Source organism: Diplotaxodon limnothrissa, linkage group LG13 (genome assembly GCF_057381915.1).
Source record: "Diplotaxodon limnothrissa isolate DT_005_m linkage group LG13, D_limnothrissa_male_GT1.1, whole genome shotgun sequence".
NCBI classification, from domain to species: Eukaryota; Metazoa; Chordata; class Actinopteri; order Cichliformes; family Cichlidae; genus Diplotaxodon; species Diplotaxodon limnothrissa.
Window position 1 is genome coordinate 10,285,083 of NC_140608.1, and position 27,770 is coordinate 10,312,852.

At 39.4% G+C, this 27,770-nt stretch overlaps 1 protein-coding gene across 2 annotated transcripts; it reads right to left on the bottom strand.

The window, feature by feature from the left end:
• Positions 1-3,192: 3,192 nt before the first annotated feature.
• Positions 3,193-27,257, bottom strand: LOC146619859 (gamma-adducin-like). 2 transcript variants are annotated; one of them, XM_085369772.1, is made up of 15 exons: positions 27,067-27,257; positions 19,151-19,381; positions 17,874-18,018; positions 17,063-17,214; positions 15,738-15,818; positions 13,869-14,018; positions 13,394-13,537; positions 12,109-12,207; positions 11,312-11,485; positions 9,416-9,676; positions 9,089-9,205; positions 8,827-8,916; positions 7,027-7,150; positions 4,795-4,890; positions 3,193-4,673 (listed from the first exon to the last, which is right to left on the bottom strand). In XM_085369772.1, the coding sequence occupies exons 2-15, from the start codon at positions 19,349-19,351 to the stop codon at positions 4,423-4,425; spliced, it is 2,085 nt and encodes a 694-aa protein (XP_085225898.1). In that variant the 5' UTR covers positions 19,352-19,381; positions 27,067-27,257; the 3' UTR covers positions 3,193-4,422. The 2 variants fall into 2 exon arrangements, with proteins under 2 accessions (XP_085225898.1, XP_085225897.1); XM_085369771.1 differs by lacking the exon at positions 27,067-27,257 and adding an exon at positions 22,100-22,283.
• Positions 27,258-27,770: the final 513 nt, after the last annotated feature.

A 27,770-nucleotide genomic window follows, 5' to 3' on the forward strand; every position in this document is an offset into this window, starting at 1 on the left:
TGTTGTCAAAAAGGCAAATATATTTATTTATTTTTTTAAATGCAGGGGACTCTATTTGATGTTACCCTGCTAAGATGATGTTTTCAGACTATCCATTGTACCACAGCAGTCTCCCGTTGTTTCAAAACAATAGCTGCACTTTGCCCCGAGGTCACAGTAGGACAATAAAGCAGACCAGACGTGTGTCACCTGCTCCGTCCTCTCCTTAGCACTGTCAGGATGTGGATGAGGTCAGCGGCAAGCTTTCCCCCCCCCTTATTTATTCTTAATAACCATCAGTCTTTGTTTTTACATTAAACTTAAAATCATGTTTATGTTTTCTTAATTATCTAATTTTATTGTTGTTGTTGGTGGTTTTACACAGTTAAATGCACTGCCTTAAAACTTTTCTCCCTATTACATCTCATAGAAGGTGAGATGTGTGTGTGTGTGGTTTGGGGTTTGGTGGAGGTTCAGATCCTGTCACTCCCCCCCAACATGAACACCTGTTGGAGACACCAAATCCTCTCTTTGTCTCTGCATCTCCCCCCTCTCAGTGGATTACTATGACAACGCCCATTCATATCATGGCTGAATGCTGATTATACAGCTTCACACAATTATCTCTGAATAGAATATATTGTTTTAGGGGAGCTCGCTTTTTGTTTTTTGAAATTAGATGCAGAGGCTGTGTAAACAGTTCCCAAGATGTATTTAATATAAGAGGTGTTACTCCATCTGGTGAAAATGGTTCAAGTTTTGTGATGCATCACTGTCCAACAACATCAAAAATCTCCTCATGTTTAACTGATTCCCATGTAAGTACTCCACAGGGTATTTGTGCATACTTCTGCAGTAGCCAGTAGGTTTGTGAAGAGGCGATCAGCTAACTAAAAGACAACATAAAATTACAATTTAATCATAGAATTAAGTAGATCTAGACAAGTTTGTGCATCAAGGTCATAATTAACAAAAGCAACCAGGAAACAGCTAAAAGTAAGACTGAAATCATAAAAACAAATAAGTAATACATTTTTTAAAAATGAAATGGCAAGCTAAAACTATGGATAACTAGCTAAGATTGTTCACTAGTATAAATAAGTTCCTGACATTGTTTCCCAAAAGTAAACCAGGCATTTAAAATGGTTTGCTAAAAATCTTGGCTAACCAGTTAAAATAGCAAAATATTAGCATGGATAAACTGTTGAAACTGTGAAAGTAAAGTTAAAAGAAAGAAATGCTTTATCCAAAATTTAGAAAATACTTTTATTAGAGCAATTAATAAACAAAAATATAAATACATAAAAATCATATGTGGCTAAATAAAATAATAAAAACAAAACTCTATAGTGCTAGCTAAATGCTATAGAGTCACAGTTTGAATAAGAGTATTGATAAACAGTTAAAATTGTTAGCCAACAGTATGGATAACAGATGTATAAAGACATGGATTAACTTTTGAAGAATTGGCTAACAGTATAAACTGCAGTAATCATATTAAGAAAGTACAACCTCTTTTAAATGAGACATGAAAATATCTTGGCTTTTAACAGATCTTATAATGTGATCAATGTAGTCTCACATGAACAACAACACATTACATATTATGGCTTGTAATTATTTATTTATCAAAAACTGAGCTGAAATTTAGCACTGATGAAAAACTAAACACACCCCTACTTCTTCCATAGGAATTAAAAGTAGGAGCTATCTGCTGCTAATTAGTAAGTATGAACACCTCCACTAAAAACAGTCGTTTTTGGCAGTTTGACGGTCTGGAGCAGTCGGTTGTGTTGCTAACGATCTTAGAGAAGCAATTGTTGCCGCTGAACAATCTCCGATGGGTTATAAGACAATTTCAAGACAACTAACAAAAACCCAAGAGGTGTATTTCGGACTCAGTTACACTGCAGGCTTCAGTTAGCATGTTAAATGTTAAAGATCATGAAAGTACAAAAAGAAAACAAATGAAAGTGTGGTTTGTATGAAAAGCTATGGAGTTCCCAGGAGAACGCCTCTACCCTTTAAAAAAGTTGCATGTCAGCAACTCATAAGATGTCTGGAACAATGGCTTTTGGATACACAACAACAAGGTGGAGTTATGTGGTTATTGCGCAGCTCGACACTTGGAGAGAACCAAAACAGCAAGGTGGTGGAGGGGTGATGATCGGGGCTTGTTTTGAAGTCAGATGATCTGGGCACCTTACAGTCATTGTGTCAGCCATGGACTCCTTTGTATACCAAAATATTCTAGAGTCAAATGTGAGGCCATCTGTTCAACTGCTAAAACTCAGAGTCGTACAACAGGACAATGATCCCACTGCAGCAAATCTACAACAGAATGGCTGCAGACCCAAAGAAGAGTACGCTTAAATTCCTCAGCAATTTCAGAGACTAAAGTCATGCAGGAAACAATTACAAGTTTTGCTGCTGAAGGCGTTGAATCATAGGAAGTACTTACTTTTGCACACACTGCTTCTGCATTTTGCTCAGTTAAAAAAAAAAAATAGTGATGCAGTATAATAAATCTCATGTTGTTGCTCATTTGAAGTTGCATTTACTTAATTTTAAGGTCTAATAAGGACTAGATAATGTCCTGATATGTAATACTTTAGAAGTGGCAAATGGTGCACCTTTTACCACAAGTGTGTGTAAAATGTTACAAAGCGGATTAACCGTTTAAATTTGTCACCAAGTCATGAAATAAATGACTGTTAAACAGAGTCATAGCTAAATGCAGTTGGTGAATAGTTTAAAGTTGTAGATATCTCAGTTTAAACATCAAACAGATCTAGTTTAAGATGAGTTCAAATAAAGCGATTTAATGACGAAAACAGTTCATGTAAAATTTTGACTGTATAACAATTCTGCGTGCAAAAAGATCGGGAACCACTGCTTTAAATGATCGAGCATCCTTCAGCTAATAACCGAGACAGAAACAGAACAGTTATGGAAACATATCCCAGCTTTTATTAAATCAGGTCATTAAATCAAGGCATTGTTAAAAGGCTGACTTTGAAGCAAGGCGACTGAAGAAAAAAAAAAAAAGGTGATACAAACAGCAATGTAAACAACAGAGGAAGAACAGCATTAAGCACACTAATTACACAAGTAATACAGTTTGTAAACACAAAGCGCTCTGCATGTTCAGTAAATAAGGAGCTTAATTAAGGTGGGTAAAAACCCCCAAAAACAACAGAGGAAGTGTTAAAATATTGTTATTTGATTGTACTGTCACATCTCTATATTTCATTGTTTAACATTTGGTTTAGCGTAACAAAAGAGCTTCACAAAAAAAAGAAAAAAGAAAACTATTTACAAAGGCAAAGAATTCACTCCCTTTGGGTTTAAACAAATCATTCACATTATTGACTGGGATGTAAATATATGGCCCTCTAATATACTTTATATCAAACTAACAGTGGCTACAAAGAAAAGCTTTCCATCAGCCAACTACTTAGCCAAAATCTGCCATCAGCATCCGTCACATTCATTTCACTTTCTGCAGCGCAGACGTGCCACTTTCATCCAATGAAGCGATTTCCCCGTCAGTTCTGTAAAAAGTCACTCTTTGTCACTCCTAAACAACGTGCGGCAATCCTCGCTTTGCTGAGCTCTTTCTGATAGTCACAGTCAATTCCTTGTCACAATTACAATAAAGCAGCAACCATGGGAACAATATCACGTGTTAAAAACTACATGAATTATTACTGAATTATCAATCACTGTGTGTTAAGTATAAGAGTTAGTATGTAAATAGACAAAGAAATCATCTCTCAAACACTATAATGTTAATACCTATAATATAAACCGACATATATTATTACAAGGTAGTAGAACTATGACTATGTTCAGTTACAACTCGTACTTCTTATAAGTCTAACCGTCATATAATTTGAATATCTTCAGCCGCTGTTACACTACTGGTATGGAAGTTACTTTTTTTTTTAAATTGCTAAACAATTTTCTTAGCTGTCAGTATACATTCAACAATGAACTTGTGCAAAAAGGGGGGAAAAAAAAAATTCACAAATATGTAACACGTCCGATCGGATGCATTAACTTCAAAGCTTTGGCCTGCGTTTGGCTCTCCAGGGCTCTGAGTCACCCCCGTCTCCTTTGATACCCATTTCTAAAACCCGTTAAAAAATATGGGTGAGAACAAAGAACCAAAACAAAAACAGTCCTGCATTGCATTTTGATTTGATGAAACTCCGCTGAGCCCTCAGTGGTCAAATGAAATCTCACAGGAAATTAAACCTTCCACATTACCATCTACTGGCACATCTCTGAAAAACTTTCACATTGAATAATAGCTGTGAATGTGGGGAACTGGGTGTTCAAATACAACAATGTCCTGGGGGGCTTATTTCACTTCCCTTCAACAAACTGAAAATTAGGAAGGCAATTCAGACGTTTTCATTGCTTTTCGGGTTCATTCGCTCATGCTTCTAGTTTCTCTTTCTCCTCCTTCTTTTTCTTGCTCTTCTTCAAGAATGAAGGTGTGCGGAACTTCTTTTTCTTTTTCTTGGGAGACTTGGTTTGGCTCTCCGGGGTCTGAGGCTCCCCCGTCTTTTCCTTCGTTGTTATGGAGATTTCCACCGTTTCTGAAGTGCTCACGCTCAGCTTGGATACCTCGATGCTCAGATCCTCCTCCATCTCTGCCAAGTGGTCTTTCCCATTGGGTATTGTGTCTGTCATGAGATGAAGCCAACGGAGAGGGATGCGAATAAAAACACGTTAAATTATCCATTTCATTTGAGGCATTTCTTGTCCTTTTTCACTAACTGAAACACCCATTCACTTGCTAATTACCTTGTTTAGCTGGCGTCATTATGGGAGAGAGGGAGAGGGAGATAGTCGAGCCATCAAATGTGGTCATCTCATCTGCATCAGTGGCATCATCATCTTCTGTAAAAGGATTGAAGCTCATAGGGGTCAGTCATCTAACAAAGCAGGTATGAGTCAGCTTAGGCTATTATATGAACAAATAAAATCCCAAGCTGATGTCGGCACTCTACAAACAGCTAACAGGGTTACACAATTCATTCAGAGGGAGAACGGGAATGTTGGAACAAATGTCCCAGGAATCAATCAGTAGAAATTTTCCCCGGCAGCACACATTTTGCAATCTTACAGCAAAGAAGGTATGGATGTATAACTGACAACAGCACTGCACTCTTCAGACTTCCCTTTATGCATCCAGAGCCAAGATCAAAAGCACATCTACACTAATATCTTTTACTTTAGCAACATCTCGATGTCCACAACATTCCCACGTTTTAGGAAACCAAAAAGAGAGACTTTTGGAAATGCTGCCGACCCAGTTTTAGTTTGAAAACTTGAAATATCTAATACCAGGCTTTATTGTACTGTGTGGATGTTGAGGCTGTGGAATCAATGAGGCAGAAAACCACACTGACTTCTTGATCAGACCGTATCAGTTATAAAAGTAAGCTATTATACCTGTTATGACTTTATCTTTTCTGTTTGGGCTCTCCTTCCTCATCACCACAGCTGTTTCTAGTGATGGATAACGCCCTGGGGACCGCTCAAATATCTTGCAATATTTGTTTTGTTTTCTACCACCATGACTGGTTATACTGGTTTTACCTTCAACGACAATTACGCCACATTACTAGCCCAGATAATATTTGTATCCTTCCTCTGTAGTATTTTTAAAAGCAACTAGCTCTACCCCTCTTTCCACATACAAAGGTATGAACAGTGCACCTGATTGGTCATCATTTTCAACTGTGTTAGGAATTAGCAGGGACGCCACTAATATCTACCATGAAAAGTGTTTGTAAAATCTTATGGTAGCACAAGCTTAAAGGTTAGAAGATGTCCTTTTTCTGTCTGGTCAATGTTAAGATTGACCAGATAGCATCCCAGCATTCCCATAATTATTTAGGCACTGACAAAACCTTTGTAATTTTGTTTCCGTATACTACCCGAGTGGATTTTAACTCAAACATTCAGTATGTGATTTAATTGCAGACTTTGATCTTTAAGGCAAGGGGTTTAACTAAAGTATTGCATTAACTGTTTGAAAATTGCCATCATTTTTATACACAATACGGGTCAAACATAATTGGACAAACCAATGATGAAACTCGTGTGCAGTCAATGACTGCCCGAAGTCTAGATCTCGTGGACATCACTAAATCCTGTGTTTTCTCCCTTGAGATGCTCTGCCAGGGCCTCACTGCAACCACGTTCAGTTGCTCCTTGTTTGTGGGTCTTTCTGCATTCAGCTTGGTCTTCAGTAACTGAAAAGCACGCCCTATTTAGTTTATATCAGCTGGCTGACTCGGCCATTGAAGAACATCTCATTTCTTTACCTTTATAAACGCTCGGGTTGCTTTTGCAGTATGCTATGGGTCGTTATCCATTTGCACTGTGAAGCACGCTTCGATTAGTTTTACAGCATTTGGCTGAATCTAAGCAGAGAGTTCAGCCCTGTACACTTCAGAAGTCATCCTACCGCTTCTATCAGCAGTTACATCATCATTAAACACTAGTGGCCCAGTTCCACTGGCAACCATACATGTTTATGCCATAGCATTGCTTAACCATGTATACCAAATACTTACATCCCCAACTCTACCAAAAACCTCACTACACTCATGCTGCCAGCATGCAAAATGCAAACTAAAAGTATTGAACACAAGCACATTTTAACAACTTTATTCCATAGGTTTCTTAGCTCACATGTTCCAATAGTAAAGCATTTCTGTGATGGAGAATAACAAAGGAGTTACTTTGATGCACAGATGTTTCCTTCCTATACACAGATTTCCCTTTGTTTACAGTCACAATGAGACAAAAGGAGTTTGACACGGCGAGTGTCTCTACAGCTCATCTCTCACCAGTAGGAAGTAGTAGGAAACTTTCCTCCTGTACAAACTTTCCTCCACCCAGGACAAGCTGGCGCTAATTAACTGCCTTGAGCGTAACCTAATGGCACAATTCTTGTGTGGCAACAATAACCACAGCAAACTCAGTAAAGCGTCTGACTAATGTATAAAGGATAGGGAACAGTACCTTCTTGGCCTTGCTGCTTTCTTTCTACCATGCTCTTGTATTCTTCCAGCGCCTTCTCTGTGAGATCATTGAAAGGATTGGGAGGAAGAGAGCGGGTCTGTTCTTCATCCTCAATGATGAAAGCCTAAAGACACGGGAAAACATAAGATGCCGTTGCAGTCAGCTGATGCACAATATTATTTCCAAAAGGAAAATGGGTCAGGGGAATGTTTACCACAGTGTTGCATCACCTCTTCTTTTAAAACAGTCTGTAAACATTTGAGCTCTGACATAAATTGTTGTACAGTTATCAAAGCACAACACCTCCCCCCACCCCCCTTCTTACATGGTGAAGGATTTCAGCTGCTCCAATATAGAAGGACTTCTTTTTTCTACTTTGTTTTTTCGTTAAGTGACAAATGTTCAACTGGTAACCGACTGAACTGCAGACATGGCTGTTTAGCACCCAGACCCTTTCATGATGGAGCCACGCTGATATCACACGCACAGAAATCTCTTGCTTAAATAAGGAAAGGCGTCCCTTATGAAACAAAAAAAACAAATGCAGCATCTGGATAGCAGTACATGTTGCTCTAAAACCCAAATATCATTCATTATTAATGGTGCCTTCACATGAGCAAGTTGCACCAACTCCATTCAGCTTCCATTTCTGAATGCAACGGAGTGGTTTTCTGATGTGCTCCTAAGCCCGTGCACTCGTTTCCACTACACAACTACTGCCTGAGGATGTAAAGATCAAGATGATTTATTACTGGCTTTCAGCACTGCTGCTAGCATGCAGAGATTTCTGTGGATTTCCTGAATCTTTTAATCCTATCGCGTACCATAGATGGTAAAATCTTCAAATTCTTTGCATGTTTATAGCTAGAAACTTTCTTTGCATTATATTTTATTTACTTACAAAATAAAATAACAAATAATCACAGTCTTTTTGTGAAGGTGTTCCAATTAGGATTTATGGAAGGATCATGACTGTTGCTACATGTGTTTAATTGGCACAATCTACATAATTAAAAATCTAGTTCCTCTTTATATTTGCATTTTTGGTTGCTTTCATAAGGAAATAAATGTAAACACTGCGTTAACCTCCGCAATCAAAATCTACAAGAATGTGTGACCTTTTTCAAATTTCAATAAACACGACAGACAGAATATTTTAGTGTGCTATGCTTTTACTTCTGTGTGTTCGGGCTTTTTGGCTACATATTTTTTTTGTAATCTTGACATTTATCAGCCTCCAAAGCTGAAAGATCTGTAGATCAATGGACTCAAATTCCTCAAACCATTCCTGAACAACTCTTGTTTTAGTCGTGTCACATGATCCTGATGAACAATGCTGCTGTGTGTGTTGCAGTCTGAAACACTGTTTAAACTAAGTAAGACCAGGGGAACTACACCTGATACTAATTTGTGGAGAGATGACTGATTCAAAATTCCTGGATCACCAACTCGTAACTGAACGGTTTAAGAAACATAGGTGTGTAAACAACAAGCTATAATCTAATGTTAGACCTTGTATATGGACTTCACTCCAAGGCCACAAATTTGTGTTTAGTTAATTATCTTTGTTTTAACAATGATTGTTAGCAATAAATCCCGTCCGTTGGAAAGACACATTTGTAAGAAAAATGTCTTCATGAGTTGAGCAGCAATTTAGTATGTGGGTTGAGTTGTGCGTTATTTTCAGACGTGCTTAGGCAAATGCAAAACACACTAAAATACCATAACACACACTGCATCATGAAATCCGGCTGCTAATGTTGCAATTGTTTTTTTTTTACAAATGATACATAAACTTACTGGTCCTGGTATGGTGTCCACAACAATGCCTGCCAGTAACTGAGATTTAGGTCCCGGGGTCATCTGGTCACCTCTGTGTTGCTCTTTTATCTGAACAAACATATTCAACAAAGGAATCTCAGCTTTAGGATTTTGGTTATTAGATGCTATGACTGACATTCAAATGACAGTGTAGCTGTTCCAATCTTTGTGCATTTCTACCGCCCAGGTTTGTAACATCTGGGACCAATCTTGTGGAAAATGTGATCATTTTTCAACTGACCCGGTTCCTCTTATCCAAAACCTCAGTGGGGTCAGTGTTGAGTGGGACAAACTGGTTAGGGTCTTCAATCTTTATTGGTGTGCCAACGCTGTAGCCTGGCTGCGAGGACTTCATCCACTGAGAGAATTTAAATGAAGCAAACACACACATAGATTAATAGCAAGAATTCAGAATATAAAAAAGTGCATTTAAAAAACTTGCCACAAGAGGGCAGGCTAACACAGATAAAAATGGGCACCTCAAAAGACGAGCTTGCTCAGGACACCAAAGCCGATAGGATCAAATCGTTTCATTTCCTCTTACACTTTGACAATAAAATCAACACACCATGGTTTTTGTCCTCGGGCTCACGTCCCCGCTGGGTGACTGTTCAGGAACATTGACCTTCAAGTAGCTGTTGGGTGAATTAAGCCACCGGGTCCTTTCTCTCTGTTGTTTCTGCGCCATAAACTTGAAGGGGCTCCGCAGGCCAAGCTCACAGTCTTCTGGCGGCATAGCCGACACTGTGGCGGGGATTTCGACGTCGTTCTTAGACCGGGGTTTTTCACGGACAATGGGGTTCCGGTAAGAATGGCCCGTTCTGTATCCCTAGCACGTTACACAAGGAGAAAATATTATTGCGGCACACGCACCGAGAGTTTCCCTTTGCCAGAAGTTAGTCTTTGAAATATTTTGCACTATTCTTCTCTGCTCATGGGATAAATAAGAAATATTAACCCAAAACTCCAACCCCCCCACAATTCAAATGATTCACAGGCCACCCAGAATCCACTTACACAATACTTTTAAATATTTAAACGCAATATATACAAACAGCATTTTTGCAGACGCCTCCAGTTTGAAAGGGAGAAGACACAACTTTGGTTTGAAGGAGTGTGTTGTTAACAATACATCAAAGACGGAGAGAGACAACTAGAAAACTAGTGATGGGTCCTTGCAGTATGTAGAAAAGTGTGGTCTGAAGAAAAGCAGTGTAACGCTACATTAAAAACAATCAAAACTGGCATTTCTGCACAGGCAATTTGACAAGTTTGCCACAAAAAAAATAAAAATCCCCTCTGCATTGAGCTTTGATCGTCGCAGTGCCAGCAAGCCATTTTTCACAGAGCCGTTCAGTGGAAACTAAAGCTCAGTTTCAAAATGCTTTAAGTGTGACTGAAACACAGTAAACAAATACAATTCAGGGCGTATCAGTCGTAGCATTCATCATCATAAATTTCTGCACAAACTGTACAAAGGAGTGCAAGAGCTACAGTAACTATTGCCAACATGTGTGACAGAATCTAATATAATGAAAAGGTGAACGGACAGATAGGAGGATATTTTTAATTAAGCAGGTACTTTAAAAGGCCAACTCCTCATCCACACCCCTAATCTGTTTCACCTTTCCATCTCATTGCTTGGTTTAGAGAAGTCTTTCCTTTGAGCATTTTTCTTTTTAAATCGTTTTTAAAACCATGCAATGCAATTTCTAAATCACCTTCTGTCAGATACCATTCCTTCATCATTAGCTGTGACCTTTAGCGCAGCTCAGCTTTTTTGTTGTCTTTGTTTGGGAATCATCTCTGACACGGCAACAATCAAACTCCACCCTCTGTCAGGGAAGGTCAGGCGTCCAGTTGCAACGACTGCGCTGGCATTTTCGCCCTGTGGTATACTCAACAGTCTGGAAGAAAATGCCAAATCCTATTTCCAAATTGAGTACACGGGAGTTATTGCACTAAGTGGCTGTGTGGTCCGTGTGGCTGTAACTGCCCGCAGCACGGCTCACCATCTGGAAGCTATGTTTGAGAGGGTGGGCGATCTCTGATAACACAGAGCTAACACAGCTGCAGTCTGTTCCAGCCGGAGCTGTTAGCAGGAAGGCGACTCGAGCAGACAGTCTGACATCTTCTGTGTCCACAAAACATGTCAGGGCCTGGGCATTATCAGCGAGGCTTAAAAAAATAAAAATAAAAATCAGGGTGTATGCTTTTACAAAGCCCAGCAGAAGGAGTTCTGTTCTCACAGCTAGAACAACAGTATCCTGAATATTAGGAAATGAAATCTGCAAATATCATAAAACAATATGAGCCAATTACAAAAAAATCAATTTAAGATTAGATAAACAAAAAAACACATGAAGTTTCATTGTGTCCTCTAGTCAGCAACTTCCCGAGGAAGCATGTGAGACAGGAAACTCAAAGCATTGTGGGTAAAAGGCACAGGTCAGGGTTCACTCACCAGGTTGTCTAGCATCCTCATAAGAGACTCGAACTCTGCCTCGCCTATTTTCCACTTGACCTCGTTGTCTATGACGACACCGGCAGCGGCCACTCCCTGGGTCAGGGGCTTAAACTTATCCCTGTCCAGGAGAACGAGGTTGTCCGCGCCGCCTGAACATCTCATAGCGTTCACCTAAACAAAGCCATTTGTACCATCGAAGATTGTGTTAATACAATTTTCACTTGGCATTTGGTGCAGTTACTGAGGATTTCACTCATAAAAATTGGAGATTAATTCTAAAACTTTCTTTTCTGAGACACATCATTTTAATTTCAAAACAATCCATCATAGAATTATATAATTAAACAATTGCAAGTGAGGTGAACTCTGAACACGTCAAAAACGACGGAAAAACCAACACAGTCGAGAAAACAAAAAAATCGCTGCAAAAGGATCTCTTGCACAAAGCAACAGGAGTGTTTCAGGAACACTGCAGGGTTCCACCTGTCTGTAAACAGAGATCACTGACACATATTTGAATCAGCTTTACTCAAGCAAGCAGCACGCTTGATATTAGCTTTGCCTCCATTTCAGGCACTGCTCTGTTTTATGTGTCTGACTCATTTGTAGACAGAGGGGAAAAACATTTCAACAAATAAAAGCTGGAAAATAATATCAGTGACTCACACGCATAAAACTGACTTATGAAGTGTGAAGAAAGGCCACATCGAAGTTAACCAATTGCTTTGACCGGAATGGCGCAATTACACTCCATTACCAAGGGCAGGTAGGATCAAGAATAACGATTTTTATACCTGGATCTCACAGGCGAGCTGTGAGTGGTACATATAGTGGAAAGCTTCTTCTACTGTTTCTCCCAAAGCCAGAAGCCCGTGATTCCTCAGGATCATCAGCTGAAAAACACAAACTGCCACATTAGTACATCCTGAATGTGCATTAATGAAAAATATATGGCTATGATTAAAAGTTTAATTAGACATTTCTTTTAAGAACGCATTTATTAGACCAGAAGCTCAATGACATTCTCACATTTGTCTGTTCCATACAAGGCTACAGCTAAAATAAAATAACGACTGCAGTACAGTAGCCTCGTTCTGTCCAACAGTAACAAATCTGCCTATTAAAGCTTCTTTTTGCACTTTTAGAGTTTACGTTCATGCACATTATGGATCTTTTGTTACTAATATATGAGATATCTGCAGTATTAATATGTTGTGACTGCTGCTTAGCTGGTCGACCCAAGTCAAATATTGCTCTCAGCATTACATTTCACACTAATATTGTGGCAATCCAGGGATGCCATCTGGTACAGACAAGGATATTAAAGCATTTCTAACTTTCTCTCTTTGTAGTCATTGTTCAGCACATTAAGAAGCTGGTGGTGACGATTCAGTTTGTGTTGTTTTTGAGTAATGATTTAACATTTGGTGATATATTTATAAAACTGCCTAACTCTAGATGGTGGGTGAAAAAAATGGCAGTGATATGCAGCATTCTTCAGCTATCAGAGATCCAAAATAAATAAATAAATAAAAATGAGTCACAGAGCTGTAGTTTTCAGCATAGTCTAAATATATGGGACTACCACTGGGGGTGAAAAAAAGAATAAATAAGCAGGCTTCAAGGAAAAACACTTTGGTAGACCAGACTATTTCTGGGCTGGGAGCCCTAGAACAATCTTAGATCGGCTGGTTTAAGCAGCCTCTACCTCTTTAAATTTGCTCATCTGCTTGCAATGATTGCGTGGCAGACATGAGAGCGGTATCGTCTCATCTAACTTTACTTTAAATGTCAGAGTAGTCCCTAAATAGGTGGTTCTAATATTTATTAATTTTTATTATTTTATTTATTTATTATTAAAATGGGTAAACACGCTAAACAAACTGCTTAAGACTATTTGTTGTACCTACACTCCATATCTAAACAAACTAAATATTCTAGTGTACTCAGCTATTTACAGTTACCAACCAGTGGTACAAATACCCCCAGCACATGTGCATACAGTACAACATAATAAGCCCACTCTGTCCCACGTGAACGTGAGCTTGCCACTAATGGAGTGCCTTGCTTTGACAGTACCTTGGCAGTCGGGCCCAAAGCTTTCTGAAACTCCACCTTTGTCTCTTTATCATCCAGGCTGCCATGGTAACCAAAGCACCTCACGTCTCCCAGAAGCAAAGCCTCTTGGGAAATGGGCAAGATTCCACATTTCATCGAGGACACCTGTTAGCATGGGATAAAAACAACTAAGCGTGTGACACACCAGCATAAACAGAGGCGCCTTTTTCGCTGTCGGGCACAAATAAAATGGTGCACACATCATGTGCTGTGCATTTTATAGCAAAGCTTCAAAGAAAATGGTTAAAAAAAAAAAAAAGAAAAAAAGAGAGAGAGAGAGAACAGAAACTGCATTACAGACTGCCAGCATCTAAAATAACTAGACATGCAGGGGGCTGCCTTTAACTCAGCCTTCTTCGTGTGATACCAAAGTAGTATTTAGCAGCAGCTTTGATTAAAATGAAGCTCATTTAATATTTGCCCCGAGCGTACTTACAGCGGCTGTAACTGCGGTGTGTGCATGGATGATGCATCTCACATCAGGGCGCATTGAATAAATGGCAGAATGGGGAGCAAATCCAAACTGGTCGATGCCCAGATCAGTAGAACCCTGGTCTACAACCTCACCAATTATGTTGACCTTCACCTAAATATTGGAGAAAACAAACAAACAACAAGCAGAGATTTGTGAGAAATGGGAGCTGGCTGTTTAGTATTGTCAGCAGTAGTAGAAGTGCATTTCTTTTAATAGTTTAGAATATGCAGTGTTGTTTTTCTTTCCTTTATTTTTGCGGGGGCAATATGACTACTTCTGTAACCTGTCGAGCAGTGAAACAGTGTGAGGTGGATGACAGCAAACAGCACAGAACCACACTTGTGTGTCGGATACTTTTCATATCCTTTCTTTGATATGCCATTGTCTCAAAATCAAACAGTTAATTAAATTAACAAATTTCCCCAAGACTACGACTGGTTTCGGATTCATTTTTAATGAACTTGACTTCATTTAACACTGGTTTACTTTAAGTAAATCAAATAAAAATCCTATTAGGATCTGAGCTCTTGACGATTTTTCATTTTTAGAATGACAACTGCAAAAACCAAAAGCTAACATTAAGGAAAAACGTATGCTTTTAGAGTGCGTCAGCTGTCAGGAAGTGTAAGACCACTGCATGAAAGAGAACGAGCCAACTGGCAATAATGTAAATTTACAGCTGACTGACCCTTCCGGTCATAACAGAACACAAACACAGATTTTATGCTGTTGTTAACTGTGTGATTTCTGATGTTTAAAGCGTCTGTGTATCTGCTTAAAATCATTTTGTAAAACTTTACGGCTGGTCACATTATTGGGGTGGTACCTGTTCACCTGTCAGCTGCAGGAGGAGTGTGTGAATGCCCTTTCTTGTGACTGCAGAATGATTTTGTGTACTTTACATTCAGTCCAATCATTATTAATTCACATCTGTTGCCAGGTACATGTCGTAAATAGAGATGTACGTATTGACCAGTGAAAAGCCGGTCAGCCTACCATATGTTCAATTACAAACTGGTCCGTTTCATGCATATACAACATGCAGCACACTCACAGCCACACACTAAAATGATGTTAGTGTGGAAACACATCACTGTGAGTGAAGACACAAGGTTCACCAAAATAAACCACGGTTGGTCTTAATGAGGCACTTAAATCATTTTCACCCAGCTGAACATGGACATTTTAAAGAAGCTAACAAAGGCCAAGTGGCTAAAGCTAAAGCTAATCAGATCTCAGCCTGGCGTGAGCAACAGATCAAAGCATTCGTGAGGAAAATGGAGATAAGTGAACAAAAGAAAATAGTCAATATCCTGCTAATTCAGTACAGTTTTACTGCAGTTGCCTCAAGACGTTTTATATTTTAAGGTAGAGATCCTACAATAAAATACTGGAATACTAGAAACGATTTAAGTACCGGATGTTTGTTTTGTTATATGAAGCTGATGCAACTGCTTTTGTTTGGAAGGCAAAATATGTATATGGTAAAGGTGAGTGAGCAGCAACTAATTTTCAGTTAACTATTTGTCCCGCTTTCCAGTAGCAAAGCACTTTATTTTCACTTGTTCTAAATAAGATCCTGAAACTTATAGTTTGAGGCAAATTGTAAAGTTTAATCATTTCTTTTAATCATGAAAATAATATTTGGCGTTAATGAAAAGTTACTTTTTTGTCTGTATATGCTTTTAGTTAGTCTCAGAAAGAAAATCGAAATCAACAGAAACTGGTATTACAAATAAATGGGAATCAGAATTGGCCAAATAAACTGCCATCTGTAGTACTAAAACTATATTCCCAACTAAAAATAACACACTCAACTACTTTCCTTACCAAATTTGCTGCCGTCACTTCAGCAAAAGAAAGACCTCGTGGACTGATGAGAATGTGGTCCTGCTCTTTACTGACACGTACCTATGACAAAATGAACACATGAGTAAAGTGGCGAAAAGCTCAAGTTTGATGTACAAAAATCAAGAGGACAGTGGCTTAAATGCAAAACAGGGGCTTCAGAACAAGAGTCCCAAAAAGAGCTATGTCTGTTTTTATATAGTCTACATGTATCTTCATGTAGCATCAATGTGGCTGCCCTTTCTGGTTTCATTACTCTTTGGAATATTTCAAACTCACTGGCAGAAAATGCTTAAAAATTGCTTTGGTTTTGTTTTGCAGATAAATGTTAGCAGTGAGAGATAAAGCCTCACTCACACAGACCCAGGTGATACAAATCATTGACCGCTTGGCAACCTCAAGTTGCCAGGTAAGAATGTGTATTCCCCAGCTGGTTGGTAAGTGCTTGCTGGCTGTTACTGGGTGAAATCAGTCACACAGAGGGTGCTTCACCTTTGTATTTATCACACTTTTCGGTTTCGCCACTGCTCACTGAGTGGCGGGGCAGTCAAATCATCATCTTCCATACAAACTATAGGTGACAATGGTTTTTTTATGTAGCACCATACGACTCTTTGCAACCAGTCTCACCTACCTACTGCCAGCAAACCTCAGCAGCCTTTTCCAAACCGTTGGGGAATACACATTTTTTCCTAGCAACTGATGGTTGGAAAAGCATTGTCCACTGGTGACCAGGCCCATGTGACGGAGGCTTTATACACTGCATATCCTGTGACTATCCTTTAATATAAATTAACTGATGTAAAAGCTTTGAGGCAGCATTTTTAAACATTTGTCTAAGTAAAAAAAAAACCACCACCACTGCTGCTGCCATGAGGAATGAAATCTCTACATTTACAATGTTTTTTTTTTCTTTTCAAGAGGGGTTAACACTGTCTAAGAGAAGGAAGACACATTTTCCCAAGTCAAGGGTAAAGAAACTCTGAACCACAGACAAAAGCTTTTTTTTAACTTAGAAAAACTCAAAAATGTGTCTGTCTTTGCTTTGTCTTTGGGGAATATCAGAACCTAACATTCTGATGTTCTCCAAGGTGTACATCAGATGTATGGTTGTGAATTCTTGCTTCATATTCACAAACCTTACTTTTCTATGCCATAAATAATATATAGTTTCTGAAAATAAAGTGGTATTCCCCTTTAAGCCTTCCAGGTGCCAGAGAACAAGGAGCACACATAAAGAAACACAAACCTCGTGCTGCATACATAAGCAGGTGTGCACTGGAGCATGATTGTGAAGTTGTACTCACAGTAATGTAGGAGCTTGTAAAGCGAGCCCAGCTGAAGAGGTCAACGAGCCTGTAGAGGCTGGCCAGCTTGCAGCGACTCTGTTTCTCCCCTTTGGCAAAGGAGGGAGACTCTACGCCATACAAGTCATTGACTGGGGTCACCATCCCGATGCCTGCCACAGCACATAACATCATCTGTACATTGCAGTGCATCCGAAAAATGTACAAGCATGTTTACATGATTTGTTTCCACAGGATGTAAAGTCAAACATCCCGGGGAACATGAGTCTCCTCAGCTGAAGATTGAAAAAAGGGCCCTACTCAGAATTCCCAAAGTGTATCTGAGGGTATTTTGGGGATGTAATACCATATAAGGCCATTAATGATACAGGGCATTAACTTTTATAGCCACTTTGGCTTTTTAAAGGCGCAGGTCTGCCTCAACTCTTCAAAGCATGTTCTTACATTTTCCAAACATTTACAGTTTTGATCATTAAACTGTCTAAAACTATAACTTCCCAGTGTCAGCTCTGTGACCTCCCACTGAAACACAGGGGTAAAAGGTCAGGCCAGTATAATGAACACTGCAAACTGCTATACTTGATTACTCAGACTGGTCATGAGAGTTACTTAATAAAAGCACTATTGAGCATTTTATGCTGTTTCAGGGTTGTTGAGTGTCACAGGAGTTGGGGAATTCAGCCTCCAACAATGAAGATATTCAGTCTGGCTGATGCACACTGACGCAGGATACACGTTGAATGACAAACAGGCCGAAAGGGACATAAATGGATACATTCAGACGCACACACGAGCACACGAGGCCACTCACTGATGGGAGCAGTCAAGGGGCCTGCCCCTCCCGTGGTGCTGGCCATGACCAGGTCAGCAATCTGTCTCAGTGCCATGAGACCTGTAGGGTTGTTGCCCTTAGTCAGCTGGTCCTGAATCAGACCTTCTAATTCATCTTTAAACACCTGCAAACAAAACCAAATAAAACTTTTTTATAGTAGGAGATGTGGTACAAAGAAGCTAAAACCTAGCAACTCATGTACACGCAGCCTATCTTTGTCCTACTTCCAACACCTTCACAGGATGTGTGGGGAAGCACAGCGAGCTTTCAGATGCTCCTTATAACAACTATACACAAATCACCAGACCACTAAAAAAAAGCTCTTTGTGTACATCTGTGAAAAGGGGGCTCACTAGAAGAAGGAGCTGGCATTAAACTTGACCATCAATTTCTGCGTCAAGTGTAGCCTGTGAATCTTGAAACGACATCATTTTCTCCTGAGCTGCAACTAAGCTCAGGCATTCTGCTTCATCCGACCACGGTTCCCATGGTGATGTGATGAGCTCCACTTGTTTGGTGGGTTATGCAATCACAGATGAGTGTGGGCTCGTCTTATTTCCATGCACTTCATTGGTGTGTACTTATTTCACATCCCTGTACTTACACTGACTGTGTGCTGTCTCCTCCATTTGCTCTCCATTTTATCAATTTTTTACTGAAGCAATACTGTGTATTATATGCACTGGTGTTTATATTATTCTGTCTTTTGTCAACGAGAGCAGATCACATAATAGAACAGATCTCTAAATGATGCAAATTATATCCTAGGGTGAATCTCTACATTATTTAGGCTGAGTTTTTGCTGTGCTGTCTTATTATTAACTTAACTGAAATGTACCTAATAAACTGACACAGGCTTAAGGACAACAAGAAGTGCTACAATTAGGATTTTAAGGAAAATAGTGAAAAATGCCTCCAAGTGTAGTTTAACTTTAAAAATGAGTCACTGATACACAGAAAAAGAAGCAGACTAACACTAACCCCCTTTGTAAAGTAATGATGATAATAATAATATTAATAATCTGGACAGTAACACAGTAACACTTAATTCTGTAAGCTAAAGCTAACCCATATTAAAATAGAATGCAGTATATTAAATGATGTGCACATAAACAAGTAAAAAATACATGCACTACAATCAGCATTGAGTAAAGGGTAGAGTGTATCTCTCTGGGGTTTAAAGCTCTGTTTATTACTCATACACAGTGAAAGCTTGTGTGTAGGAGGCTATTTGTATGAAGCCTCTTGCTACATACTGGACTCTGCAGGATCTGGGTGACCCTCTTCTTCTGCTCCATCATGTTAAAGTCCTGCCTCAGGTCCGGTGACATATTCTTGCTCCGGAGATACTCAGGGTCGCTCTCATCCACGCGGTCAAAGTAGCGCTCCTTGGAGTCGTTGCTGGACAAGGCCAGGGTCAGAGACCCCACCGTCTGCCTCACATCCACCAAACTCATATCCTCACCGCAAGGCCTCCCACTCTTCCTCTGGAAGAAAGGAGAAAACATCACAGCTCATTTCGCATTCAGGCTGTCAAGGCAACTGATGTTGTTTTAACAGAAAAGATGCTGGATGGGTGCAATAGTGACTAATGTAATTACAGAGAAGGAGATAAAAGAGAGGCGATTATTGTTATGTGACTGGTGCTGCTTGGAAAGGACAAAAGCTGGTGCTTTGCAAAAATGACAAGTTAGTCACAGCTACTGTGAATATAATAGCATTTTTGTTTTATTGCGATCAGTACATTTTACTTACTTTTCCCCACAAACACGCACAGAACCAACACATTTCTGTCTCTATCATTCCTCAGCGGTATATTATGTTTTATCAGAGAACACTGGCAACACTTTGTAATAATCACTGCCAACAGTAAATGATTAATAGTGTTTATGTCAACTGGTCATTAGTTTGCATAACAAAACAGTACTTACCAAAGTTTTAGAAATATTTGTTGCAACTTTACTGTTAAACAGCTAAATAATACTTACAGATTGTTTACAATCCATTGATTCACACTTAGGTAAACACTGTTTTATTGTTTGCTAACAGAAACGACAGTTTATCTAACCATCAAGTTATTCTAAGCCTTAGGCATGAATTTCATTTCAGCAGGAAATCACTCGGTAACTTGTGTTGTTACCGGGATCTCCTTTTAACTGTACGCCGTAACCTTCTACGTAACCTGACGTGCACAGCCCGAGAAATGTAACTACACGTCAGGTTGACACAGCACGCAACAGCCTGAAAGGCGCGAAATGCTGCGGTGCAGGGATAAAAGGAGTTTTTGGTTAAGTTAGGTCATCTTCACTGTGAAGCATTTTTAACAGAGACAATTATTCAACACCATGTCTAAAGAACAGACAACATTGTGACTATTTCACATTTGGTTGATATTAAATTGGTGACACCATTGTGGATTCTTTCAGATTCTTCACAACGAATGTTGTATAAGTCCGGACAGACATGGATATAAACTGCAGCCTTACGGGTTGGCAGACAAATACAACTGAAAGGCAGTATTTCCAGTTTTCTGTTACTTAGTGGGTTTCAGCACCAAACTTCAACATCTCCTTCCTCTCCACACAGACTGAGGCCAATTTATACACTGTGAGAGGAAAGTAGCAACAGCTTCAACTCTTCTGTTCATCAAGAAGCTATAAAGCATGGCCAGCAGCAGAGCCAGGCATGAAGGGCTTAGGTGGTTGCCTAGGGTGCATAATATCAGGGGGAACTGGCACGCCAGGCTTTCTTTTCTTTTTTGGTTAAATCATGCTTACAGCAACAAGTTTATTAACAAAAACAGTCTTTTAACTACAATAACACAAACTCCATCCCCTGAACTGTTGACAAGATGATGGAATAAACAGCGGCTGCCATCATGAGGTAACCATCCATGTAACCAGTGCATGATAGCATGCCTACAATCCAAACTGCCCAAACTAATCTCAAGCCAAATTAGAGGAAGCCTCAAAGCTCCTTGTTTATGAAAAGAATGATATCGGTGAACAGCCTTTTTCGTCCACAGGACGAAATCTAAATAATAAGACTTTATGATAAAATGATACGATTTCAGCAACAGAACCAATCTACATACTTACAATTTCCAAAGTTATGCACACGCACTTGTTCGTAAGATGTTACAGAGGTTTGCCAATAATCTCGATTTAACAAAACAAACAGGAGCTAAAGTTGTGTTTGTCTTTCCTCTGAGTTTATTAACTTTCACAGGGTTACCTACAGCATCTACTTGTGTCCCCACAGGCAGAAAGTTGCAGGCATTTACACCACAGTGGTATCTTTGTTTGTTTAAAAGACACGTAAATAACTAAATAAATCTGTTTTTCCTAACCTCAAACAAATGAGGTGTCACACAGAGAGCCCCGGCTTTACTGTTCAATCAACTGTTGACATCTGCCTTCCAGACATTTTTATTTTACTGTTAATACAAATGTGACTGGTTTATTCAAATCAAAAACAGTCAAACAGCTTTATTTAAACATTCTTGTCATGTACCCGCCTACATTTAAGTCATCATTATTGACAGTTCCAATAACTACATAGGATGCAACTTTACTATTGATAAAGTAACTAACTTGAAATATGACAGCAAATAGCCCAGAAGCATTGGAAATGCACACAGACGTAGTTAAGTCTAAAATAATGAATCTACTAATTAAACATTTTTGTAAAGACAGGCAGTAGATTTGAGTTTATAATTAATTATAATAATCTTAGCTGTTTTGGGAGAAAAGAGCAGGCCGTTCAACCAAAACATTTTTTTTGTTAAAAAAAAAAAAGGGGGGGGGGGGGGGCGAGGGGCACCGAATCCAAAGGCTACAGCCGGCCCTGGTCGCCTCATGCAAATGAGATATTTTGAAAAGCAGCGTGCGCCTTTGATGCTGCAGTGTTACCTGATGTGGGGGTGGAGAGAGATACAGCTAGGTCTACTTCACATTAGGCCGGGAAACGCAACAATTTCACTCCACTAAAGCAGAAATAACACTCTCACAGCTGTTTTCATGGCAGCCTGTAATCAACCACTCGATGCGTGGCATCAAATTACAACTTTTAACCGTTACTGCAACGAAAAGTAACGCAGAGGGGGATGTATTAGCCAAAGCTAGAGGTACGAGCTGAAGAAGAAAAAAAATCAAAGCGAGCACATGAACCCAAAAGTAAAACTGTTACTGCAAGTTGAAAATTACCTGAAGCAAAGTTCTCCTAACTACCTCCGGGCGACGTGACGTCGAATATCTCCTGAAACGTGGATAAAGGTGAGCCACGCGGATATTATTCCCAGTTCGGATGCATGGTTTTGGGGGAAAACAGGCTTGCAACTTGTGCTGCTACAGTATCCAGACGAAGCAGCAGGCTGCCCGCTGCGGGTAAGTAGTGAGTTGAAGAGTGAAGATTGGCTGCATGGAGGAGGGTGTGGGTGTGTTGGTGTGGGAAAGAGGAAAAGTGACCATGTGACTTCACTTATCCACCCACTAGAGCGTTTGTATTGAGCGGGACAAAAGCATGGCCACTCAGAGCTTAGTTTTTCACAACCACACTGTAGCTTTCCTGTAATATTACTTAATAAACCTTATTCTTAAAATCCCCCCCAGGGAATATCTTACAGGCTTGCAATAATTTTTGGTGAGGATTTGAAGTAAAGTTTGTGTGTCTGTGTGTGTTTTTTAAATTACTCTTCTCTCCTGCTCTCTGCCTCTCAGTATGTGATTCATTAACTCCTGCCACTTCATATCATAAATAACTGAGACGCCTGTGATCCAACTGCAGCTCCGAGGAGGTTTACATCAAAGCTGTATGCCTCAATCATACAAAAACAGAATATTTCAAAGCCAGAATAATATTTCAAAGCCCCCCCCCCCCCCCCCCAAAAAAAAAGTTTTCCACAATATAGCATATTTGCTTACAGAAAGCAATTCATAAAGTGTCTCAAAGACGAGAAACTATAACAATTCTCATTATTTTATTCACATTGATTTTGAGATGTAAGAGAGAGAAGGATTAGATCACTGACTGACACAACAATTGCAGGAAACACAGTGGAGTCTTGGAGGCGGGGCAGATATGTGGACATATGGGTTGATGTAATGAAAAGCAGAACTTTCTCACTCTGGAGCAGCGTGACCCCCTAAACTCCCCCCTCCGCTCGGAACCCTGCCTCCCTGTTACTGGCAGGGTTCCCACCAGAAACCACAAGCAAGCTTAAATGTCTGCGCACAACATCCTCCCACCTTCCAAGCACCACATTCTTGCTGGCTATTTAAACTTTTCAGTGAGGCCAGCCTATCCTGAAAGCAACTCACCAAATGTCAGGTGTTATTACTTGACGACTCATTCATACAGATTACTGTTGAGGATACTGATGTCCGCTACTGGAATCCCACCTTTTTCTTGTCAAAAACCTACTACTGCTCTGCTGGATGTGACATTGAAATCAGACACACAAATACTGCCTGGATAGATCAAATGAAAGCATGTAGCCTACAGTAGAGTAAAACTCTGGGAAATAATCGTATAATTCCTTATAAGATTAATCAAAGAGATGCAATATAAATACCGATGCAGAATTGTTGCTCTAAGTAAAACCATTCCTGCAGAACATATTGGTGAGATTTGGTATAGTTAGAGTTAAGTTATAACCACTAACTGTGTGGTGAAAAGTGAAAAATAAAATAAAACTCAGAAAGTAAAGCAAACACAGCAAACTCCATTTCAGAGTGAACAATAAACTCAAGAAAAACTGCAAAGCATGACACCAAAAAGTCACAGCTGACTTTCTTTTCTAAAGGCTTAGAGAAGAGTAGGCGAAAGCTTTCAGGGTGTCATGCTAGATGAGGGACCAGCGTGTGAACTGGAGTAAACCCAAAGTAAAACCCGGGAGACATAGGCACAGGGAATGGTGATCAGTGTCATGTCATGGTTGAACTTAAGAAAGATATCTGGCCCTGTGGAAGGCACAGCGTGTTGGGATGTGTGTAGCCACCTTTTGACCTGTGGATTTATCTTTTATCTCTGCCCTTGATGGGTTTCTTGGGGGGTTATGATCACACCAGTGCTAGTGCTTTATCTCTTTTCTCTGTAGGGAAAAGCTGACAGAGGGATCTCTGTTCTTTAACAGGTACGTAACACAGCATGGAGATTGTTCAGTATAGGCATCACGTAGAGTTGTAGTTTAAATAGTTTCCTATAGATGACAGAAAAGGTAAGAAACTACTTATTACACAACAAAGAACAATTTCTGCTATTGTGAAATTATATATATATATATATATATATATATATATATATATATAGTTTGAATGCTGAGTGTTTAAGTGTGCAAGCAATTATTCAAACCAAATTCATCAATGAAGTCTGATTTATGATTAATAAATGACTAATATGTTGATTAAAAATTTAATAATTAATGCCTGTAAAATTCTTCCAAACAGTTAGATCAACATGAGGTAAAAATATCTCGAGTTTCTGTATATCAAATGCCAAAAATATGAGATAATACATTTCCCATAATGCAACTGCTGTGCTATTTTTTTAGAGCATTCCTTCCTTATTTTTTCAAGTCATCATCAGTGTTTTCTTTTTCCTTAGCAGTCAGAAACTGCTAGTATTTAGCACTGAACATTATCATGATGACTAATTTCGATCGAGAGAGAGAGAGATGTCAACTTTATTTCAGGTCCTTGCAAGCATGGTTGCCTTGGTAACCAATGCTTATGCTGTGTGAGGCAAAATTAGTAAGGGAAAGAGAGAATGGGTGCCAGATAACATGGCATCAAGAAGAAAGATTAGAAATCGACACAAACTGTACCGTTTCACAGAAATACACAGAGTCGAACTAATCATCTCATAAATATAACCCTGATTACCCCGTCTGCATGACTGATGGATCTTCTTTATAATTAAGCCACAGGGTAAAGACCTGTTGTATTTCTCTTTTAACCAAAAGCATTCTGTGCTGATTACCTTGAAGACTTAAATCATAGCTCTGACTTTCAGACATGTTTGAAATATTAGTCGTAACCATTACGTTGCACTCACTCAGCCAGACATTTAGCCTCTGAACACAGAGGCACACACTATAGAGAGTTTTGCTTATTTCCCCCTTTCTATTTTGTGATTCTGTTTTGCAGACATTATGAATAAGAATTTTTTTTTGAATTTATTTGTGTCTAATTTCTTTCAGTTTTGTCTATTTGCATGGTATGGCTCTGTTTTATGACCACTGCACATGGCATTAAATCAGATACAACATGAAGAGGAGGAGATGGGATGAAAGTGGGTTGCAAAGTGGCTTACAGATGGGAAACATCTACAGGCAAAGTAAAGCAGGTGCTCTTTGAGATTTGCCAACTAGATGCATTGATATGGGCTGTCACTGAGATCAGTAAATAGGGATTAATGAGTTCTGCTACTACTTGACTTCACGGCCTGTCTGAATTAACTCCATCCATCCCTCTCTCCATCCTTTCATTCATTTTCTTTCACTTATCTAATTCAATGTTGCAAGGATGCTGGAGCCTATCCCAGCTGTCATAGGGCAAAAGGTTGAGTACTACCTGCACTGGTTGCCAGAAACATAGCCAGTGTCCTGCACTCTATTTAATTCACATTTTTTAAGCTGAGAGACTCATCAGAGCCTTCTTTATGTCAGTGACTTCTTTAAATGGTCAGTTTCTAAAACATATTCCTTTAAACAAGGTCCTTTAAACTTTGATCAAATGAAAGGTCCCAAATAGAAACAAGAACATTCCTACTGACATCTTTCTGATAAATAAAATACACCTTAGTTTGTAGAAAAACTCAGACACAGACGTTTTGGAGAGGAAACCTTTTAAATTTTCTTTAAAATTTCTACTACAAAACAATGCCATTGTTTTGGTAACTTCACATAAATATATATCACTCCACGTCTTGCTAAAAATGGTCGTGCTACTCCCACTCAGCAGGGTGGGTGGCAACAACAGAGCGCACTTTGAACCTGAAACAATTTACATTGTTATAGTTGGATCGGTGCCTTCGCTGCATTTACGTGTAGAACTGCGTCGGCACACGCATGATCACACACTGCCGGAGACATATTCAAACACACACACGTCGCAGCACTATGGAAAGAGACAGACTTTGTTTACCTAAGGGGAAGAGCTGGCTGTAGTCCCTACTGCGGTTGTCTTTGGATGGCCTCCATGTTGGAGATCTAGCGGTTTTGTGTGGTTCACTTTAATTGAGGCTGAGGTGGTGGCCTGGCTAACAGATCCTTGCATGTTGTCACATTCAAATCACAACTACGAAAAAATGAGGTGGTAATGTGGTAAATTTTCCATAAACCTCTCACATTTGTGCAAAAACCTGACATTTACTATAAACTGACAAAGTACCTACATGCAGTGCAGTAAAAGCCATTTATTATCAAATTAATTTAGCAAGGAGATGATGACAGCGTAAAACTTAATCTAACGTGAAAACGTCATAAAATGAAAACTGTGTCTAAGTGTAAACGGCAACAGGAACAATTGATTGCATGGTTGATAGGGTTTGGGTCATGACCTGCTTTTGGGTTTTATGGCCGTCTATAACTCGTATCACCAGGCACACACATTATGAAATCCCGTGCTGCCCTAGCTCCACATCTAAAGTCAACAAATGCTTGTTCGGAGTAATGTTTCTGGAGAGTGATGCTAATTGAAAACATCTGTTTGAAGCCTCTGCAGCTGGAGGTAACCCTGCCGCAGCAAACAGGCCAGTTAGGCAGTGACAGACGACTACCATGTTAAATCTAGAAAAAGCAGTAAATAGAGATGCAACACAGTCTCTCTGTAAAAAGCAGCAACTCAGAAACTATTTACAGGTTTGCTGTAACTGAAATTTCATATGGTGTTTACAAAAAAATCACTCCACAAAGGATGTATCACAATCTGTTGCTGTAAGAAATCCCATTCTCCTGGGCCATAAGGTGTCCTTTATCTGTTATTAGTGTACTAAAAACATACACTTTCCTTTCCAAAAGCTTCAAAGCTTGCATAGAAAAAAAATCATTAAAAAAAATCACCCTGCCATGTAACTTATTTGCTTTGATCTTAGCTCTAGTAAATGCCTGCTCTCATGGATAAAAAGGTAAAAAAAAAAAAAAAAAAGGAAAAAGTAAATGAACACAACTTACATTGATTGCTGTCTCTACACTTATCCTGCAGCAGAATTCTTCACGTTTTATTTCAAACTCCCACGATTCCAGCCGTTGTTGGATAGCTGTTTACATTATCACTTTGAAGAAGGTCATCTGGTTTCCCAGAAGAGAGGAAACTGCTGCTTTGCCTCTGATCTCCTGAACTCCCTCGGCTCCTCTTGTCACAGCGGCTGTCTATTCTCAAAAGGAATGGAAGAAAACTTGACCAAGCATTTTGAATGGACTGGACTGCACTGAAAAAAAAATGGGAGGGACAAGCTTCCACCCCGGCATACATATATAGATATATATATATATCTATATCTGTATATTACACCAACTAGTTTCTCTAAAGTATGTATGATTTTCTTCATTATTTTTAAAGGCTTTTTTATCATGCAGGAATTACATGTTGCATTTGTATCTAACCATAAATGGAGAAAAACTGCAGCAATCTCCTGCCAGGCATATTTTTCCTCTGCATATTGAGTGTGCCTCATGTTCTAAATTTTGCTTTCGAGGAGGGCATTGCACACAGTGAATTCTTGCCTGCATGCTTTCACCTCCTCCCACATACTCTCTCACAGTGAGTGAGTAGGATGTGTTGCTCTCCCTCTGTACTGCACCACCACCTGAATACATCAGGCATTTGAAGAGTGCATTCTATCGCTGTGAAGAAGGTAGAAATGCAAGGTAATTAC